Source organism: Salvia miltiorrhiza, chromosome 5, assembly GCF_028751815.1.
Source record: "Salvia miltiorrhiza cultivar Shanhuang (shh) chromosome 5, IMPLAD_Smil_shh, whole genome shotgun sequence".
In the NCBI taxonomy this organism is placed as follows: Eukaryota; Viridiplantae; Streptophyta; class Magnoliopsida; order Lamiales; family Lamiaceae; genus Salvia; species Salvia miltiorrhiza.
This window is the reverse complement of record NC_080391.1, coordinates 10,791,369-10,813,016: the sequence shown is the minus strand read 5'-3', so window position 1 is coordinate 10,813,016 and position 21,648 is coordinate 10,791,369. Positions and strand designations below refer to the sequence as shown.

The following is a 21,648-nucleotide window of genomic DNA, read 5'->3' as shown; positions in this document are numbered from 1 at the left end:
TGAAAATAGGCCCAAAGTTCATGATTTTTGGCATAATTAACCCAAAAAAAATCTACGTGTCTGTCTGCGTGTTTCTTTTCTCCCGCTTTTTTCTTTTCTCATCATGCTTAATTATTTTAGAGAACAACCATCTTTTAACATTTGTTAGCATAAATCTTTAAAAAAAAGAAAAAAAAGAAAAGAAAAAGAAAAGCCATTTGTTGGCATACATATGTCATATGTGCGCGAGAGAAAGCCATCTAATTTAATAATTTAATTTGTACTTTTTTTAAAAGTGTATCTTCATATATATGCTTAATTAAAAATTAATATTTATATTATAGTTGATGTTATCAAATTATACACTAAATGTTAGTATTTCTTGCCGCACCAATTTCAACTATCCTATCGCTGAAATAAAAACTATGACCGCAATCCCCTTGACTTGTAAATTTTTTTTCAAATCAATTTCTCAATTTGACATGGATTTGAGGTCGAAATTATAACACAAACAACAATTATACCTTAACTTGGCATCGTCAGTTCCCATTACTCCGTCAACAGACATTCAATGGCAAAATTAAAAACTTGGATAAACAGCTCAGACAATCAACTCCAAATTCCTTCAATTAAATTGTTAAGATTTAGACTCCAAGCTTGCGCACAACCTTGCATCGCCTAAATTTAGGGACCGGAATGATTATCCTTGCCCGATGGGACCAATAACTCTAACGATTGATGTCTAATTCGAAGGTACAGTTTAAAAACTTTTTATGATGACATTATTTATAACATAAGTATTAATTTGTAACTTCGTATATGTTGAAACACAATTATAAAAAAGCTTAAACTTTGAGAATAAAATAGGATATTCCCTAAATATGGCCGAATTTATCACTTAAGCGCTTATTTGGTATAGGTGATTGGGGGTATAATATACCTGGCTGCGACACCCTACTATCTTGTTTGCTAAGAAATAATACGAAATACACAACCTTTTATAAATTAAAAGCTCAAAAATATTATACTGATTTGAGGAATTCTATATACCACCTATAGAGGCATTATACATATACAAATCTTAAATATAACTATTATTAATTTCATATAATCTTAATATATAGTACTAAATAATATATTACTCCTAGACTGAGTAATATATACATTGTACAACGGGTATAAATAACGAGAAACTTTTATAAACCAAAATATAAACACAATAGTAATCAACATAGCTTGTTCGACTTTGTAACCATTTTCTCAGAGCCGGCCTACTTTCTTACCATTTTTGTGGTGCCGCCCTTCAATTCCTAGACCGAGTGAGTCGGCTATATCCCTCACTCAAATTTCACCAAAATAAAAGGGAGACATACAACATTATCCCTTGGACTTAGGCGTTTCTCTCTCTCTCTCTCTCTCTCTCTCTCTCTCTCTCTCTCTCTCTTTTTTGACTTAGGCGTTTCTCTAAAAAAGAAGAGAAAAGGAAAGAAGAGAAGAGGAGAAGAATTTCCCTCGTCAAAAGAAAAAGGGAGGGTGGGCAAAAAGTAAAATAAAATCCAAAATATAGGGAGAAAGGGGGGGAAAATGCAATAGGAAAAGGGCAAAAAACACACAAGGCAAAGATCAATCTATACCATTTGCAAAGTCTTGATTTATAAAATTTGGTTTGTCTATTTTATTTTTATGTTATATATCAATAGCATAATATGATATACTACTTCCATTCCAAAAGAGTATGCTTAATTTATTCGGCACAATTATTAATAAATATTGGGGGAGTGTTTTGTGAATGAAGAAATGGGCCACTTTTATGAGTGGAGTGGAGAAATAATAGTGAGTTATATTGATAAAATTGTCATTAAATGTTAAAAGTGATGATAAAAAAAAAAGGGATTAATAGTTGAATCATGCCCATAAACGGGTTGTGCTACTCTCACAGGGACAACAAACAAGAGAGTGAGTATACTCTTCTGGGATAAAGGTACTAGTACTATATTTATCTACTCTCTCCATTCACAAAAAATAATTATAAAAATAGACGACATAAATTTTAACAAAAATGATTGAATATATTGTGAGTGGAGAAAGTGTTCTACTTAAAAAATAGTGTTAATGATAATAAATAATTGTATTTTGAGTGGAGAAATGGAGCCTTCAAGCATTGTGTAGTAGTAAAGGTAAATAAGTAGTTATATTAAGGATAATAGTAAGTTATAAAACATTGTCCAAAAATAAAAATGGACTTATTTTTGTAGAAGGCTAGGAGGATGTTAATTAACCATAGTGTAGCATAGATTCAATACTTGAGAAAATCCAAGAGAATGTGGGCAAAAAATGGCAATAATGAAAAGGAGAATTAAAGACTTAAAGCAAAGAGGTCCATTCTTGAATGAGAAATACATCTTGAGCTTTGATTTACATCTTGAGATGAGTTAGACCTAGTAAGTTTCAGCCATTTCCCAATAAACAAGCAATTAAAGTCAAATGGCAACACCTAATTAGAAGAGTTTTATACACCACATCCAGCTATTCCATGGGAACTAACTCGTACTAAGTGTAAATCAGATTCGCCTCCCCATATGAATGAGTTATTTGTCGAATCCACATTCAGTAACGCTCTCTTCCCTCCGGGAGGCGACGGCAGTCCTACGGGACTCTCGTGGGAAGTCAGGCAGCTTTCCGTGGAGCAATCAGCGCATTGCTGTTGCTGTTGCTGTTGCTGTTGATGGAGATTGGGGGTCAATTCTACAATGCCGGGGGCTCCCAACTCATCTGCAGATTGTGAAGGAATTGATCCCAGCGGGGTCTGAGAATTATTAGGCGACGCCTTTGTTCCTTTCCCTTCATACCCATCTCCATCGTCGTTTGTGACTGTTGTTCCAAGAATCTGATCAGCCAGCATCTTGCAAGCTCTTTCAAGCATGGCCAAGTATCTTCTCTCAGCTTCTTGACGGATCTGCAAATGTTTTTCAGCCTGCATTGAGTTGGCATAACCAAGTTAAAAAGCCAGACTCGATCAGAGCATATACTTCACCATGCTCATTACGGATCACATATACAATTTGATATTTGAAACCTCTGAAATATTCACTATTTAATAATGATGCTTACTTCAACTTGCAAATGTAGTTTGCTCTGAACTTCCATTTGTGCTCTCAATGCCTCCTTGACTTCATAACCCCTGCGCATATCATCCAATCATCAATATAGCTTCTAAATTTTGGGCAGCCAGCAATAAATTGAAATTTGAAGCACATACTGCATAGCTTCGTTATTTGGTAAAAGTTCAAATCCTTACTCATTAATGTCAGATGCTTGTAAGTTTTGAGGAGAGTTGCTCGCACGAGGGCTGTCCAAAAGGTACGCACCTGAAAGTCTCATCATTTGGAAAATGAACAATTAAATTATTATAGCGAATACGGAAAAAACTAGCCAAAATTATTATGAAAGTAGACAACATGGCAAGTCATTTTGGTACGACAAATGTTTCTATTACTATCCTTCCTCTCCCTCTTAAAGTGAGGTTCAATAGGATTACTTGCATTCTCCTCACTGTAATATGCTGTAATCTTCTATAGAAGCGCCAGGGCTAGGAGGATGTTAACCATAGTGACGAGGTTAAATTCAAATTCAGGCAATGATTCATCAATCAACCCATCTTAGATGGACTAAAGAAAAAGAGTCATATTCTAATTCAGTTGACCGAGGAGTCGGATGACCCAATCCGAAAGTAAACCTTGGAAAACTTCAAGGGTGAGACTTCTAAGGATAGCAAGCACCACAGCTGGATGATTCATTTACTTACGAAGAAAAAAAAAACAGATGATCCGACTCCATGACATATCCACATCCATATTCTCAATAATCAAAGATATCACATTGGAACTAACTCCAAGGTCGTCAGTCAATGATAGCAAAGATAGCCTAAGGTAATTGGACCTACCATCTTTTGAAGCCTCACCAAGTTCCTTCCCTGACTGCTTTCCTAATCTGTATTTCTGCAAGGAAGTATGAAATATGATGTCAAACAAGTTGAAATAGTATGAAAAGAAACAAGCTTGATGGATATACAAACAAATGATTTGGCTGATCAGGAAAAAAAGAAGAAAGAAACCTGGAGGTGACTCTTTAAGTGAAACAAAGTCAACCCCTTGACACCCATTGTACGCATTATAGCCTTAGGAGTGGCCTCTGCAAAAAAGAGCCAAGCTCAGTCAATTAAAATCTCAAAGCTCCAACAGGTGGAAATGGTAAGTACGAGAAGTTAAAATCTACAAAGCCTCACATAAATATTTCTTTTAAGTTGCCCTAAAATTGGATTAAAGTAGACATTATTGGCGCCACCGACATTCATGATACATATGTATAGCCTGCCTTGTAAGAATACAGCTGGGTTTCCTAAATTAACTTGGTAATTTTGGAAATATCCATATTCCACAGCAACTCGTATAATTTTGCAAGATTTAGCGAAACGTCTTTGAAATAATGGCTTACACAAAAGGAATGAGGGTCTAGATAAATCTCTCATGATTTTGGCCCAAAGCAGTATCTTTGGATTCTTTTCGTTCTCTCCCCCTAGTAAGAGGGCTCTCATTTCAAACACAGATTCCAATGTACTGTTTTGTATACCCTATTTTCGAGTTCTATTTACAAGATCTAATCATTGATCGGGTTGCTTCTTGTGGACAAACTTAGTAAGGTGCACTATCAGTTCTATGATGTGTCAGGAGAAAGGAATCATGGATAAAGTGGGCAACCAGCGATTCCTCCGGACCCGTTATTCCACTTACAAAAGATCCGGAAGAGAACCCGCCATGGGGATCACAACCCCATGTCCACAACAGCAGTCCAGAAGAAGAATACGAAAAACAATGACTTACATGGCAAGATCTATCATAACTCATATGAACAACGGAAATGGAAGAGTTCTTCCAAACATGAACAACACAGACTGCCTTACATAACTAGCCATTAACAATCACCCTTCCATAGAGCTTCTCCTACCTTGTGAGGAAAGGATAACCACTGGTCCATCCTGTATACACGCCTAACTAAAAATCACACATTTAAAGGTAGAAAGACATCAACAAGGGAAACGATCAGTTTTCCCGATGATGATTGTTCTTCTGGTTGGTGAGGGGACATGTATCCACGTGTCGTAGGAATGTGAGTGAACTGTTGATAGCGAACAGCATAACTGACTTAACTAACATACATCAGCTACTCCAACTCCAGCATACCAAAATAGAAGATCTTGTAAACATATTTATACCATTACAGAGCAAATTCCTTCCAATTGGGGCATGTTAAACAGTTAGGCATTAAATAAATTAAGCCTGCGGCCACCAATTTTTACAATGCCACATTGTTTCACATAGCACATGATGCAAATCTTACAGGAAGCTACAGCAAAACTAGCACAAAAATAGCCATAACTTGCCAGCCCCTTTTTTCTTTTCTTTAGCTTACAAGGTTCAAAAATCCGTATTCTTCCTAATCTGAAATTCGAATTCATATTGCCCTAATTATACAAACTCAACAGCACAAACAATCGAGAGATTGAAGCACTAAAGACACATAGCACAAATTATCCCTGAAATTCCGGTATCCGTAAATTCAAAATATACGAGAAAGAAATCAATAACAGCAAGGAAAGGGAAAAGGAATGCTGACTGCTGGCGCCACCGAGCTGAGCGACGGCGTCGACGAAGCGCTCGTGGAGGTCAGCGGTCCAGCGAAGGCGGGGCTTGGGGTCGGATGTGAGGACCAAGCAGGGGTCGCCGCCACCCCGTTGACCGTAGGAGGCGGCGTTAGGGAGCTGGATGTTTTCCTGGGGTAGCATGGCGTCGCGTGGCTGAATCAACCTGGGAAACATCGGAGCGGCGGGGGAAGAGATCTTGGTTTGGTTTGAGCAGTTTAATAATCTGGGAGATGAGTAGACAGGGCTTTTGGTTCTTGGAATAGTTTATTGGCTGCCGCTGCCATAGCTTAGCTTTATTTTTTGCATAGCAGAAAGTAGAGAAATGATGGAAGTGGCTGAAGATTGGACTGCCTCGGCGACTCGGACCCTACCTAACCCCACGGTGAAAATGGAGGGCTGTGTCACGGGTAAGAGAGAGAGAGAGAGAATAATTGAAGATGAGACACAAACACTACAGTAGACAGATTGGCCGGATCACTGTATTTGTCTCTTGGTTTTAACTTTTATGTTGCTTGTAATAAAACCATGCGGATTTACATTTCCATCTATCTTAAGTCTAACCATCATTTTTTCAGTCAATCAAATTTAATTTTTTTATTTATTTTCCCGAATTCTGAATTTTCTGTCATATTTTTAAGCAGTTGATTTTCGATCTGGCCTTACATGTCATAAAATTAACGATTTTTTTTTAAATGTATAACTTTTTTCAATAACTCTATTTTTTGTAGAAAATAAATAAGTTGTGTTTTCTCATTTAAAGACACCTAACCACGTAATCTAACAATGAGTGTCATTCTAACTCCAACTTGTAAGTTTTCCGTTAAGTACAAACATAGAGAAGTCAATATGATGAATACAATTTTCACGTCAGCTTGCTTCGAACTTGATTAGCAATCTTACTTACAAGAATAGATGATCTTATATATGCCAATTCTCTCGAGTCATAGAACTATAACATTAATTAATGAGATATGATTAATAAAATAACTTAATTAAATATTTGAATTGCACAATTTGACTCCGTAATAAATAATCCAACCCCCACTTTAATCATCTATTTAAATAATTATTTATCACCATAAAATCAAGTGAATTATTTAATTATATATATTATTTATTAAATAACTTAATTAAATATTTGATTTTGCATAATTTGACCAGTAATAAATAATTCAGCCCCAGTTTAATCATCTATTTAAATAATTATTTATTACCCTATAATCAAGTGAATTATCTAATTATTATTCAATTATATATATATATATATATATATATATATATATTGATTATCAAATCAAGTGAATTATTTAATTATTATTCAATTATATATATATATATATATATATTAATTATCAAATCAAACGTTCCCTCAGAAGTTATACGTAAGGATTATTTAGTGATAGATTATGGCATGTTTCTCCTCCGTTCTAGAAGTGATGGAAGTATTCTACTCCATATAGTTTATTGATTATGTTGCTTATTTTAGTTTGTAATTCAATAATTTCTGAGATGACGTCTATTACCAATACAATAATTTATAGAGTGTACACCGCAAATTCATTGTATAAACTTGATTGGTTTAGTATGGGGTTTTCAAAAAGTATGAATGCACCTATCAGTGTTCGGTGCAAACAAGCTTAAATATACATCTATCATACATGAGAAGTCACAATGAGAATTTAAAAGTCATAATTCCGCACTTTTCTAAAGTGGAGTTCTATTGAAATCCCTTATTTATTCGGGTATTTGATTATTTTCTACGCGATATACAATATTTTTTCCATATGGGCCTTTACCGTTTGGGCTTTCTTTGTATCAAAAGCAGAACTTGATTAAGTTCAAATGAAATTTCACAGTTATAAAAGTGGAAGCATACGAGTTCAGTTTAATATAGGGTGAAGAACATATATAGCCAATTTTATATAGTTTAAGACTTAATTAGTTATAAAAATAAAATACTATAAGTTTTATATCCAAAATCTATTAAAACGATTAAATTACTCTTAATAATCAAAGTCAAAGAATAACTTCTCTCTACCCTCGCTCTTCCATCTCTTTTCTCTCTCTAAAAAACATAACTCTCTCTTCTTCATTGTTTTGTTTTTGTTCATCGCAGGTTTGAGATATTCCTCCCTTTGATTCTTCATACAATGACTTTAATGGACAATGAATGCTAATGTAGGGGAGGTTGGTGAACGAAAACACATGAAAAAGTGATTAACACTCGTTTTCATTTTTCTTCTATCATCTCTTTCTTTTTTTCTTTTCTTTTTTTTTTCGTTCAAGAATCCACGAAAATTAGGAAAGAAAATGCCGAATTTTTACATGAAAAAATATGAATCAATCGGAACTCTTTGGGTGTTTGAACTATATTTAGGTATGTATGTTAAACTCTTTGAGTGTTTGGACTGTATTTGGGGATGTATGTTAAATTTATAGCAAATGTATCAATTGTAGCAATTTTTTTTATGAGTTGTACACAGTAATCGTGCAGTACACGGTTGTGTTCGTAAATGAAACAGTTAAGAATATCTTGAGATAAACGTCATGATTTGTTATTTTATAATGAAACTTTTATTTTTTCAGGTATAAGACTATATATTTTTCATACTCAATGTCTTATTTGAGTATTTGATACTGGTGTCTGGATTTGGCAGGCAACCAACTAATATAGTAGTATGCAGAATATTCAATTTACACTTGATTTTCTCTCTTTCCCTGTCAACGAGATTTTAATTTCCTCTTTGCCTTTTATTTTTTAAGGTGCGTTCTCTTTGATTGTAAATTTATCATAGGAAAAGGAAGGATAAACAAAATTTCACCCTTAAATCCTTCATTTCTTTTTTCACATTTCCTACTTGACCATTACTCATTCCTTATTTACACTACAAAGGAGGGATGATATTATCCCTCCAAAATGGTGTGATAATATTATTTCTCATTTGTAGTGTAAATGAGGAATGAGTAAGGGTCAAGTAGGAAATGTGGAAAAAGAAAGGAATGATTTAAATGATGAAATTTTGTTTATCCTTCATTTTTCCATAATAAATTTACAACAAAAGAGAACGCAACTTAAATTATTAAATTCCCATCACATCCAAATGATGACAGTATTTGCAGCTATAAACACAAAAGTTTTCGAGAAGTTAGTCCATTCCCTTACACATTATTCCTTACACAGACACATACATTAGTCATAGGCTCATAGCCTTTGATTTGAGTACACGCTGTACACTTCATTATACTTTGAGGCGTTCTTTAATTTTGAAATCGATTATTATTCTAGAATAACGTGTATGGTAATATTTTAGCATATAATAGAGGTTTAGAAAAGAAGAGAATATATACTGTATGTTAGAAAACAAAGAGTCAATTAATTTAGTTAAATAATGTGATCGAATCTGATCAAATTGATAACACTCTTGAAAAAATCCAGAATACATTTGAACTTAAACCACATTTTCATAAAGAAAAAGATTAAATGAAATGAGTAAAACATGTGTGTGTAGAATTACAATGCATGCAAGAAAGAAGAATCTAAAGCCTATAACCATGCAAATGTTTAGCCCATCTTCTAGCCATGAAAGGATCATGAAAATCCCAGCTCTCAGCACTGCTCATCCTTCCACCTATGCCCACCCCATCTCCATCTCCATCGCCACTCCCATCTCCTTTCTCTGCCACGCCCACCACGGCCTCCCCTCGTCTCACTCGTTCCCCATCGCCTCCGCCTTCCGTGTAGCTGTAGTCCACACGCAAGGGTCCATAATCCGGTAGATATATCGGTATATTCCTCTCCTCGCCCCCCCTCAGCTCCTCAATCCTAACGATCCTCGTGCCTTGATCGATCCTCACCTGCACGTCCCTCACTGCTCCTCCCAGCGTCCTAGCCAGGAATTCCTCGAACTGGTGCATGATGAATCCGTTGGACGCCCCAAAACCGAACCCAACGTGAAACCTGTGGATCGTGACACCAACCTCCATGTCAAACTGACGGTAGGATCTCGAAGGGCTGTCTGTTAGATGCAGGATACAAGATTGTGTGTTCTTGTGAACGCGGTCCTCGAGTATCTTCACCCCTTTCTTGAGCCCCTCCATCGGGTCCGCCTGACCCATGTAGAAGAGGCGATCAATGACCTGCAATGCGGTCCTCTTCCCGTATGAAGTCATGCGCCTGAGGGGGAAGACGCGTGCAGCAGCAGAGGAGTAGGTCACAATGGCCAGGCGGTCCATGGGCCGGAGTGAGAAAACCACCAAGGCCATGGCCTGCTTCATCAACCTGAGGTGTGGGCCGTTGGGGCTTGCAACGAGGACCAGGTCCGTTGCAGGCTGGTGGGCTAGTTTCACACGGAGATAAGCCCTGCTGCTCGGGGAGGAGCACAGCAGTGGGGTCGGTGATTCAGCCATTGAGGAGGAGGTGGAGGAATGGAAGGCGGGATGGGCGAGAGAGAGATGGAGACGAGGCTGGTTGGTGGTGTGGTGAGGCTCGATGGGGTCGTCGTCATCATAGCGAGCAGAGCGCAGGAAGGATCGCCTGTGGACACGAGAATTGGCGATGGAGTCATCGAGGATCTGCAGAATGGGGTCAGCCTTGTTGGAGTGGAGGGAGCATCGGGAATTCAAGTTGCGAGGCAGCTGAGTCCAGTTAGCGCGGCAAATGGGGCAGGTGACGCTGCCGTGGCGGACATTGGAGGAAATGCAGGCGAAATGGAAGGCGTGGGAGCACTGCGCCGTGAAGATGGCCTGCCCCGGACTGCTGCCCGACCTGTAGTTTAAAGCCTCCAGACATATTGCACACAAACTCTGCAAAACAAAAGGATTCAATTACTTACCACATTGCATTCAAAAATGCTTTCTATTGCAAGACAACTCATAAATTTTGTCGGTTACATTACATGTTATGTTGTTTTCTTTTCTTTTCTTTTGTGTTACAACTCAAGTTCAAGAGTCATGACAGCATATATCCACCAAGGCCTTACTGTTTGTGAAGGATACATCAAAAGCTCACTAATGGGCAATTCTGATATTAGAATTGTTTTTCCATAGAGGTTTTGCCATAGAGGTTTTAATGAGGACTGTTTTTCTTTTAATAAATACTAGCTCAAAGTTACTTAATTATTACAAAAATCAATTAAAAATTGGGCTAAATTAATGGCTCAACGGATTTTACTGTAAATGGATTTCATAATCACACAGGTTTTGAAGTTAAATGCACCGAAAAAAGGCTCTGAACAAGAAATTAAGATTTGAGTGATCATGAAAAAAGGGTGGCGAATAAAAAGCACCTTATTAGAAGAGGGGCTGGTAGTTAAAGTGGCATCCGGCGTCATCTTCTTGCAAGAAATGTTCCTGCTCGGATTTTCCGGTGGACACGCATAATTGGGTGAATCGCAAGAAATCTGTTTGCAATTACAACAAAAACAATGAAATGTATTGTGAGAAACTTGTCCACGACAATGGCAGCATCCCACTGATAAAGTAGATTCTTGAAAGAAAAATGAAGAGAGAGAGAGAGTCACAGTAGTGGCAGAAGAGGCGTCAACATGGGTTTGTTGTCTTTGGCAGAAAGATCCACATGTCTGTACAAATAGTTTCTTGGCGGCTCTCCTGAATTTCCGGGAAGCGCCACCACCTTCTCCGCCCATTTCCACCACAACAAAAATCTTGTAGCCACCACTATAGGTAAGAATTGTGAATACTCACAAAAAAACAGCAGCTTTTCACGGTTTGCGTGAACCGAGATTTTCACGCAAGTAGATTGCAGAAGGTGGAGTGAATAAAATGTTGAGCAAAATTCCCTGCCATTCTCAATTTTCTCAGTTCAACAGACACTACTTCTTTCTCTCTCTCACTAAGTTTAATGCGGCCCAGAGAGAGAGAGAGAAGAGAGGCTTCTTCTACACTGATATGATTGAGGTTGAGGGGCCTCTACTCATCCACTTTTTTGGACTGCTACTGCTAATAAATACAATCCCACTAACCAAATTCCCATATCGAGTTAGATTGCTTTTACCATTTCTCACATTATTAAATCTTGGGTTTTTTAACCAAGAATTGGTTTCTGCTTTAGTATTTATTCTACTTCCAAGAAAGGGATCTTTCTTACTAATATTTTGTTTTTCAGGACTAAATTGTCGCATTTTGTATTCATTAGTCACAATTTGACGCTCCAACTTCTGTGGGGTCTCCAATATTGAAATTCTTCTCCATTGCAAATAATTACCCTTTGGGGTAAAAAGGAATCTGATTCTTCTCATTTCCACGGAATTATATTAATTATTGTGATTCCACACGATGATTCAAATATTAGTAGGTGTTTGTAAGAATAAAAGATAAAACAATAATGCTATTTGGACAAAAAAATTTCGAATAAAATATGGTTAAATATTTTATAAAATAAAATTTTTTAAATTTTTTATTCAAAATAAAATAGGATTTAACTAGTTTTATTGTTTTCTTTATATTGTAATTTTTTTGTAATTTTTTGATAACCTTTTAATTTTTATTATTTTTAAAGTACACAAACTACAAATAAAATAACAATAAATAAAAAAAATTGTTAAAAAATTACGAAAAAACTACAATATGGAGAAAACAATAAAACTAACTAAATCCTTTTAAATTTGAATCAAAATTTATAAATAAATCAATTTTTAAAAATTTGTAACTTTATTTTTGTCCGGACAAATTTTGTCCAAATAGCACTACTCAAGATAAAAAGAAGTGGTGGGTTATGTCTTAAATTGAAAAGTGTCATAGTTTTTGTGGACACCCAAAAAATGACAAAAGTGTCGTACTTTTTGTACACGAAAGGAGTATTATATTAATTTTAATTTTAAAAAACTTATTTCAACAAAAGCAAATGTTAGAGATATGGTTAGTATTAATATTCGACAAGGGGATAAAGTGTCCAATATTTCTCCCAACACTCTTAACTCTAAAAATAAAGCATCGACAAAGTCCATCAATATCTAAATGTTCTTCAATTTTTTATAATTCTTCAAGATTTAAACATCACCAAAAATAGTTTTATGGAGTATTCTTTAAATTGGAGTATTTTCTTTGTCCCAATTATATAAATTGATTGACTTTTGCAAAAAAATTAAAAAGTTATTAAAAAATAAAATTATACAAGTAATATCCTAATATGCCCATATTTGTTCTATGTCATTGCATTAATTCTAGAGTTGATAAAAGAGTTAGATTGTGGCATGTTAATAAATAAGTTAAAAGAAACACTATCTATATATCTATATATAAAAGCACAATCACTTTCAAAAATAGTAAGTTATATTTTTTCACCAAAAATTATCTTACTATTTTTGGAAATAATTTTTTTTCTAACTTTTCTTATTCATTTCGTCTACTCTAAATTATACAGATATTTGTTTTGTTATATTTTTTTCTATTGATACAATTGATCACATTTTCATAGTTTTTACCATGTAGTTCTTATTTAAAATGGAATTGTAGTTTGACACTATCTTATATGACCAGTGTTGCATGTTTATTTAATAAAATATGTAACAACATATTTTTGTTTAAAAATAAGGACGTATACAAATAAATTCAAAATACATTACAATTATCTAATTAAAATACTTATGGTGTATAAACTAGATTGATAAAATAATAATAATAATAATAAATTAATAAATAAAATTTTTTTCGACATAAAAAATAAGGACGGAAACGAGACCGATCAATAATTAACGACATCTCTTGGATATCATCTCGACTTCTAAGGTACTAGATTTATCAATAATACGAGTGTTCTGTATTGGTGACCACTCGAAAGGAACTTCAAAGTTAAGCGTGCTTGACTTAGAGCACAATTAAGATGAGTACCGACTGGAAAGTTCGTCTAACGTATGCACTACTATATAAATACAAAAATACTTGTGGGGCATAAATAAATAAAAGACAAATACCGGCGGCAATTAGCCGCCACTAATCACTGGTGCCGCCAGTATTACTCCGGCCATCCGGGAAGGGGCGCCACCGTCCGGTTAACATTACCGGCGGCGGTAGCGCCGCCGCTAATCACCGACGGCGTTGTCCAGCGAAGCTCCACCGATCAACGACGAGATTTATCGACGGAGTCGCCGCCGTTATTTACCAGCGGCGGTCGTTTGCCGTCGATAAACGAATCACCGACGAGAAAATTACTGGTGGCGGGTTGCCGCCGGTAATCGTTTTTCCAGCGGCCGTCTCACGATTACCGACGACAAATGTCGTCGGTAATCGTGCGTTTTTTTGTAGTGAATTAATGATACAATTCAAAATTTTCATAATAATATACACATCGAAAATATAAAAAGAAATCACATGTGTGTATATAAAAATTAAATATGTGTACATCATTTCAAATAACAAATACATAAATGCAAAATGAAAATTCTCAATCGTGATTCTACTTTTGAATGTGTATATAATGAAATTAATTTTCTAATATCACCTTTAATTTATCTTATAATCTTACGATTTTTAATGAATCTAACAATATAAGATTTGTAATTACTTTTTATAAAAGTTAAATTATAAAAAAGATACATATGTATAAATATAAATAATGAAAAACAAATAATAGTACTCCCTCCATCCACCAAAAAATGGGGCACATTCTTTGGGCACAAGTTTTAATAAAATTGGTGGTTACTGGAGAAAGTGTCCCACCATTATTTTATAAATTTGAAGTATTTTAAAATTTAAAAAATAGTACCCCATATGCAATATGAAGTTCCACACGTAGTGGTACAAATAATAAGTTAAATGGTGGTTGCCAACTTTTTGCATTCATTTAAAAGGATGATTTAATTTATTTTAAAAAGTTTATAAGTTTTAAAATATAAACTCGACCTCGTAGAAAATTCGTTTCATAATTAATTTCTCACGATTTACATGAAAATGTAAATCACGTTAGACAAATCTTGCGGTTACAGATTCAATTTGCAGCTTACTTGAATAAGCTTACGTGAAATATGGATGGAGCGTAGATTGTGAAACCTACTAAACCAGCACTTAAGTTATGTACTTTCTCCGTCTCATAAATATATGAACATTTTGTCATTATGAGTCGTCTCATAAAAATATGAATATTTCTATTGTGATAACACTACCTCATCACAATCCCTTTACTTTTCATCATAAAAATATGAATATTTCCATTTTTCACTTATGTTGCATAGGTACGGAAGTGCGGATGCGGGGGCGATACGATACGAGTACGGGGATACGGGTTTTTAAAAATTATAATGTGCGATTCGACAAGGATACATCTAATTATTAAAATTTTATGATATATAATGCTTATAAAATATATACAATTTAATTTTTTTTAATTAATTATATGTAATTTACATTTTATTTTACCCAAAAATTAAGCATTTTCAATTATATAAGTTAATTGAGCAACAATATAACGATTCAAATATTATTAGTCCAATATATAAGTCATAACTGAAAATAAAATTATCAAAATAACCTTGTGTAGGCCTTTCGTGCACGAGATACGTGAATTTCGCTTATGGAATTTGCGAATCCGGTTTATTTTTATAAATTATTTTAAAGATACGCCACGTAGTGAATCGGGTGCGAATCCGACGAGAATTCGAGAGAATCACACCCTAAAAGAATCCGATTCGCCATACATGCTAATTTGTGAAGAATCCGTGCATCATAGTTTTTCACTCACAATACATTTTTATCTAATATTTTTTAAAACTCGTGCCATTTATAAATGTTTATGTTTTTGTGAGACTTTTTGCAATAAAATTTCATGAAATAGGGCCCACCACCAATCCTGAGCTCTTCTACTTCCAATTTAAGCTGTATGATCGAAGAGCTAATTACATTAAATTATTGATTACCAACCTACTGTTATTTTATGGAATTACCAACCAGCCTAACGATATTGATTATAATTTTTCAGGCAAGAATTAATGAACTAACAAAAATTTGATAACTTACTAGACCAATGAAAAGGCAATTTGGAATAAAAAAAAGAGTATTGTTATTTGAACAAAATATATAATGGGCAAAATTGCCTCATCCCTTATGTGTATTTTGAAAAATGCCCTCCCTTATCATAGAAAGCAATCTATGCCCTAAAATACCAAATTACCCTTAATTGGGTCAACATCAAATGTAATCATTTCGGTCTTCTTACACAATCTTACACACTTGTGAGTTTCAATGCATTTTTTTACAATGATTTGTGATGTTGATCGAATTCACGGTTTTGAGTGCATACAATAATTTTTTTTACAATATATATATATATATATATATATATATATATATATATGTGTTCATATCTTTAAATTGAAAATATTATCGATAAGGACACTAATTAACACTTAAACAATATAATTAAATTAAATTCAGCAAAATAGTAAAAATTAATATAAAGATATAAATAGATAAAATAGAAAATTTTATGTCGATATAGCATCTGTCCGGCCGGTGAAGTGGCCGGAAAAATGTGTCCGACCGGGTACATTTCAGGTAAACAATGATCCGGCCGGACACATTTTTCCTTGAAAATTACCGGCCGGACAAATTATATTTAGGCATAAAATATTCTATTTTATTCAATTTCATAAAAAAAAAATATTCTATTAATTGAAGGCTAATTAATCGATGGAATATAAATACTAAAAATTAACACAATCGATATTAGCACTCAAAACACACAATGGAACCAAAAAAACATCTGTCCGACCGGAATAAATATGTGTCCGACCGGTGAAACATTGTGTCCGGTCGGACACTTGTTTTTTCCGGTCGGACACATTTTTTTGTTCCAATGTGTGTTTTGAGTGCTAATATCGATTGTGTTAATTTTTAGTATTTATTTTTCATTGATTAATTAGCCTACGATTTACTTCTAAAACCTTCGATTTTAATTCAAAAATAAATAAATATTTTTTTTTGTTTCAGTCTTTCACTTTTTCCAATACTTATTTGACCGATTTCAATCTTTAATTCATTACATTGATGTTTTTCTTACACTTTAACAACTTTTGTAAGACTTTGTCATAGATGTGTAAGACCTTTTGTGGAAAACAATGCACAACCATCATAATCTATGGGCATTTTCGGCAGTTCACACATTTAGGGCATGGATTGCTTGGTATAGTAAGAGAGAGCATTTTTCAAAAAAAACATAAGAGTTAGGGCATTTTAAATTTGGCCTCCTAATTTGTCCAAATAATTTGTGTACATTTTTATAACAAAAATTACAAAAATAACTATAATGTGTATAAAATAATAAAACTTAATTTTTTTTTTCTAACTAAAAATTTATATAATTTCTTTTATATATATTTGACTAACTTTTTGTCAAAATAACATTATTGATAAAGAAAATCAAAAGATTAGTAAACAAAATCAAAATTTTCGTTGTAACGAAACCCAATATTTCGAAAATTAATTTTGAGTGGCTCATGATCCTAAAATTGTTCATTCTCTATAAAGAACTAGTGAGACCCAAAAGTGTAGTTCTCTAATACTTTATTACGCTCCAAATTTGAATTTCTCCTATGTTCCTAACTTTAAATTTATTACATCTCGCCTTGGATATATGCAAAAAATACAAGTTCGAAATTCAAACCGTTAGGATTTAAATTTAAAGTTGTGAGTATTGGCATCAATAAATCATGATGATGGGGTTATGGTCATGCCCGGCCAATTTACAACTTTAAAGTCAAAATCAGTTTGGACACGAAAGCACAAAATTGTGTGTGTGAGAGAGAGAGCAAAGTTATAGACTTTTGTAGTATTAGTATTTTTTGGAGTTCGGATTGGAACACTACACTATAAACAAGATGATGCTTTAGAACAGTTGCACTTCATAATAATTACAAAAAGTGATAACCGTGTTGTTGATTACTATTATTTTAATTATGTTCTGTGTATGATTTTAACAACTAAACATAGTTTTTTCTTTTCACTACTACTTTTGTGAATTCCAAATTATTTAGTCTTAATTTGTAAGTTAGTCTGCAAATTACTGGCCCAATATGTCTGAAATTGTGAAAATCTTAGCTAAAGAGAAAAGAAACCGTGGAAATACTCTTTCAAAGATGTTTGAAATATGTGGAAATTGTGAAAGATGTTCCAAACTGTGAAAATCTTTGTTGAAACATGTTTAATGGAGTATATTTTTTTTTTCAATAGATATTTATCTACAATATATTACTTTTGAATTCTACCAAGTGAATAATTTTTTTACCAAAGTTAAGTGAAGAAAAAAAAATCCACTAAAATTACTGTGTTAAGTAATTAATTTTTTAGTTATTAAATGTGAATGAGGTTTGAAATATAATAATAGATGATTTTTAAAAAAGAAAGATTACAATTTTCATTAGCTCAATTATGCACCAATAAAATGGTGTCATTTGGCAACAAGTGGTGAGATGATTATTCATCCAATCTATCATCCTAAATCGAGGACTTATTTTCTTTTTTATTTTTCTTTAATTTTGTTTTCGTTGTCTTCTAGCAAAAATGGATCACCAAAAATCATGGATGATGTAGCCTAATCATCCAGAAAATATGTGAAACACAAAAAATCATCTCTTTTAAAGATCTCTGCTCTTCAAACACCAGAAAATATATACTAACAAGCTGACAATATAAACAGAATAAAATTTCAGCTAGCCATGGATACGAAGATATGCTATTTTAGATCAAATTAAAATATTTAAAAACAGGCCTTTATTATTGCTTCAGAAATAAATGTTTTATGTCCTAACTACTTATAAATATATTAACTCAATCTTGTTTCCAAAAATTTACATTGTTTGAAGAATATGTTGGAATTTTAATTAGTCAACGATGATGTATCCCTTTCAACTAATATTTTAGAAATGTTTGGTTCATAACAAAACTCAATTATGTATTAACGAATCACCCGCCACACCATGCATTATTATAATTTTAATTATATTTAGCATATTGCCGGTCTTACATGTGTAGGTTAACCTAAATAATCAACTATTAAATATTAAATTATCTCGTGAATAAGCATGACCCATGCTTGATATTCTTTTAGAAAAATAAAATATATCCACAAAAATAATATAATCTTGTTGAGGTTACATATTCATCAATTAAACGATTGCTGAGGTTACATATTCATCAATTATTTGGATAAATGATTCGGTCATCTAACATATACTAGTACTTTTTAAGATTTTATAAAATCATTTGCCTAGATCAACATTCTTTAACTACTTCAATTTTATATGTGTAAGTTTGATTTATTCATAAGTTAAACGATTTTTTACAAACTTTATTTAGAAATGGAATTACTAGTAAATGGTAGTTTAAATATCACCATGTCAATGCATCTCTAGTAATTTTGATTTTAATTTGATCTCAAAGAAAACAAAAGAAGATGGGCAAAAGTTGGTTAATGGACAATGGCTAAAGTATATATATATATATATATATATATATATAGGGAGAAGTTCAAGAAAGAACCATAAATAAAAGAAGACCGGAGAACCATTTTCAGCCATTCGATCATCAAGATCTACGGTGGATGCATCATCTTGTTGGATGAATGCAGATCCTGGGTTCGAATCCTGAAGGGAGCATTTTTTTTATTATTTTTTTAGTGCATTAATTTTAACAGCGAATGCATTAATTTTTACAGTGGATGCATTAGATTTGATGGTTCTCCCGTTCTGACAAATAATGTAGTTCTCTCTAGAACCACACCCTATATATATATATATATATATATATATATATATATATATATATATATTTGAATTACAAAGTATATTTCTTGGCAGGATATAACTTAGTCCTTTTTTTAGAGGGTGCGCCAATTTCTTTATCACTTTCTTTTTTTCTTTTTCTTTTCATTTTTCTTTTGAAGGTGATGTGTGGTGGGGTCCTCCCATTTTTGTCCTGTCCCTCAAAAGAGCAAAAATAGACCAAAGATTTGCCCTTGGCCCCTTGTTTTTCGATAGCCTGCCATTTTTTTTTCAAAAAGCAAGAAAATTCAATGTAATAATCGAGGCATATGAAAGCTAGTGAAGTTTGACCCAGTCAAATCAATCTAAATAAATTGATATCTCGATAATTTCTAGAGTTTGTCACACTAATTTGTTTACAATCGTCACGATATCGCATTTTGCTTCAGGATATCCATATTGTATGTAGTGGAACTTATATGTATGTTGTATATCTAGTATGTCTTGATATATAAAAATCGAAACAAAAATATCTATAATCAAATTTGAAAAATCATAAACTATAAAGCATGTATCGAAATAATAGGGATTTCAATCGGACCAGTCCATCGGGTTTCGGGCTAATCGAGTTGAAGATTTTGTCGGATTATAAATTTTCAACCCTAACCCTAAATGTTTGGGTTTCGGGTTAGCTCATCGGACTAATCAGAGGTTAAAGGCGTAAAAATAAAATAATCATTTTTATTTTGTTATTCTTAATGATATAATGTATAATGTATAAAATATGCATAGAAATCAATGATATAAATTATATAGCAAACATGGAATGCAAAATATAAGATATTGAAGAATAAAAAATCAAGATTACATAACATATCAAATAAGTTGGTAACAATAAAATGTTCAACTTTGTTAAAGAAAAAATAATAAAATATCCAACAATAGTTTGAACTCATAGAATCAAAGCATCTAAAAAATACAGAAAAAGTGAAATGATGAAACTTTAAAATAAATTGTCATTTTTTATTTTTTTATATCTAAATATTTTATGTTATATATTCGGGTTTTGGGCTAGCCCATCGGATTAGTCTGGGTACCGGGTTATTCGGTTACGAACTAATCGGATTGTAATTTTTATTGGGTTAAAAATTTTCAACCCTAACCCTCTCGAGTTGACGGATTAATTGGGTCAGCCCACAAATTTCAGTCTGAATTGACACTCCTACTAAATTATAAAATTCAAGTATATATTTTTAACTAATCTGCTAAAACCGAACCAATAAATAACAAGCAAATAACTAAAAAAAGTAGGAATTTGTCGATTTTAATTTAACGTTAGTTTAAATTCATTTTTTGTCGTTGCAATAATTGGTAATTTTCTTTTCCTTTTTTGTGGGTTTAAACACATCTTTTGTATTTGATGAGGAATAAATAAACTTTAATAAAATAAAGGCCCAAAAATTTAAGGCTCAAACCAAATAATTATTAAAAGGCCCAAAGCCCATTCTCTTTTTGACCTCTTTTACTACTTACGGGTAGGAGGGGAGAAAACTAAGGAACTCTCTCTCGGCCCAAATAATTATTAAGGAACTAAGGACCTCCATTGGGATGGCCTAGTGGTTGAGGTTGTTGCCTGTTGTCCAAGAGGTCACAGGTTCGAGTACTCTCGGCCACAATAACCACTAGGTGGGGTGTGTGTGTGGTTTGTATTATTTATATTGTAATTTCATCAAAAAAAAAAAAAAAAGAAATCCGAAAAGTTCTCACAGATCATTGTGTGCGAGAAATTATATGTATATTGAATAGGTATAATTTTAAATCCAACTTTAAATTTAGCGGTTGTCTTCACCGATTAATACGAGTCTTTTTTAACGTGCTTTGCCCTTATTTACGTGCTCCCTAAGAAATTTTTTAAAATATCACCATCATGAAATTGCTCCGAACTTTTAAAAAGATCATCATCATGAAATTGCTCCAAGCCAAACACATTTAATCTTAAAATTTCTTTCATGCAATAACTAGAAATAAAAGATGTATTTTGTTAATGTGAATAACACCTTAAGCTCTTTTCGAATATGCAGTCTCATTCTTACATTTTCTTGTAATTCATATCTTTCTTGTGTGTTTCGATTCGTTCATGTACCCTCCCTCCACTTCAAAACATTAACATGAGCTGCTCTTTGTATGTGTCTTGTACATTGGCGATCATTCTTTACTTTTGCCCCGGACATTGCATTGTGTTCTTTTTTATTCATACGT

General features: G+C 33.3%; 2 protein-coding genes across 2 annotated transcripts; both read right to left on the bottom strand.

Moving 5' to 3' along the window:
• Positions 1-2,335: 2,335 nt before the first annotated feature.
• On the bottom strand, positions 2,336-6,172 carry LOC130985968 (protein PHR1-LIKE 3-like). The gene is made up of 6 exons (XM_057909218.1): positions 5,653-6,172; positions 4,094-4,170; positions 3,923-3,977; positions 3,278-3,347; positions 3,091-3,160; positions 2,336-2,953 (listed from the first exon to the last, which is right to left on the bottom strand). The coding sequence occupies exons 1-6, from the start codon at positions 5,852-5,854 to the stop codon at positions 2,489-2,491; spliced, it is 939 nt and encodes a 312-aa protein (XP_057765201.1). The 5' UTR covers positions 5,855-6,172; the 3' UTR covers positions 2,336-2,488.
• Positions 6,173-9,057: 2,885 nt separating this feature from the next.
• Positions 9,058-11,802, bottom strand: LOC130985964 (probable E3 ubiquitin-protein ligase EDA40). The gene is made up of 3 exons (XM_057909203.1): positions 11,200-11,802; positions 10,966-11,079; positions 9,058-10,483 (listed from the first exon to the last, which is right to left on the bottom strand). Exons 1-3 carry the CDS (start codon positions 11,323-11,325, stop codon positions 9,218-9,220), a joined length of 1,506 nt encoding a protein of 501 aa, XP_057765186.1. The 5' UTR covers positions 11,326-11,802; the 3' UTR covers positions 9,058-9,217.
• Positions 11,803-21,648: the final 9,846 nt, after the last annotated feature.

What these genes read in the sequence shown, in the direction of transcription:
- LOC130985964 (XM_057909203.1), bottom strand. Translation starts at nt 11,325, where the DNA reads ATGGGCGGAGAAGGTGGTGGCGCTTCCCGGAAATTCAGGAGAGCCGCC. An exon ending in ACGCCTCTTCTGCCACTACT is followed by an intron (nt 11,080 to 11,199) that starts GTGACTCTCTCT and finishes AATTGCAAACAG; the next exon opens with ATTTCTTGCGATTCACCCAA. An exon ending in CCAGCCCCTCTTCTAATAAG is followed by an intron (nt 10,484 to 10,965) that starts GTGCTTTTTATT and finishes TTTGTTTTGCAG; the next exon opens with AGTTTGTGTGCAATATGTCT.
- LOC130985968 (XM_057909218.1), bottom strand. Translation starts at nt 5,854, where the DNA reads ATGTTTCCCAGGTTGATTCAGCCACGCGACGCCATGCTACCCCAGGAA. An exon ending in ACTTAAAGAGTCACCTCCAG is followed by an intron (nt 3,978 to 4,093) that starts GTTTCTTTCTTC and finishes ACTTCCTTGCAG; the next exon opens with AAATACAGATTAGGAAAGCA. An exon ending in CAAGCATCTGACATTAATGA is followed by an intron (nt 3,161 to 3,277) that starts GTAAGGATTTGA and finishes TGATATGCGCAG; the next exon opens with GGGTTATGAAGTCAAGGAGG.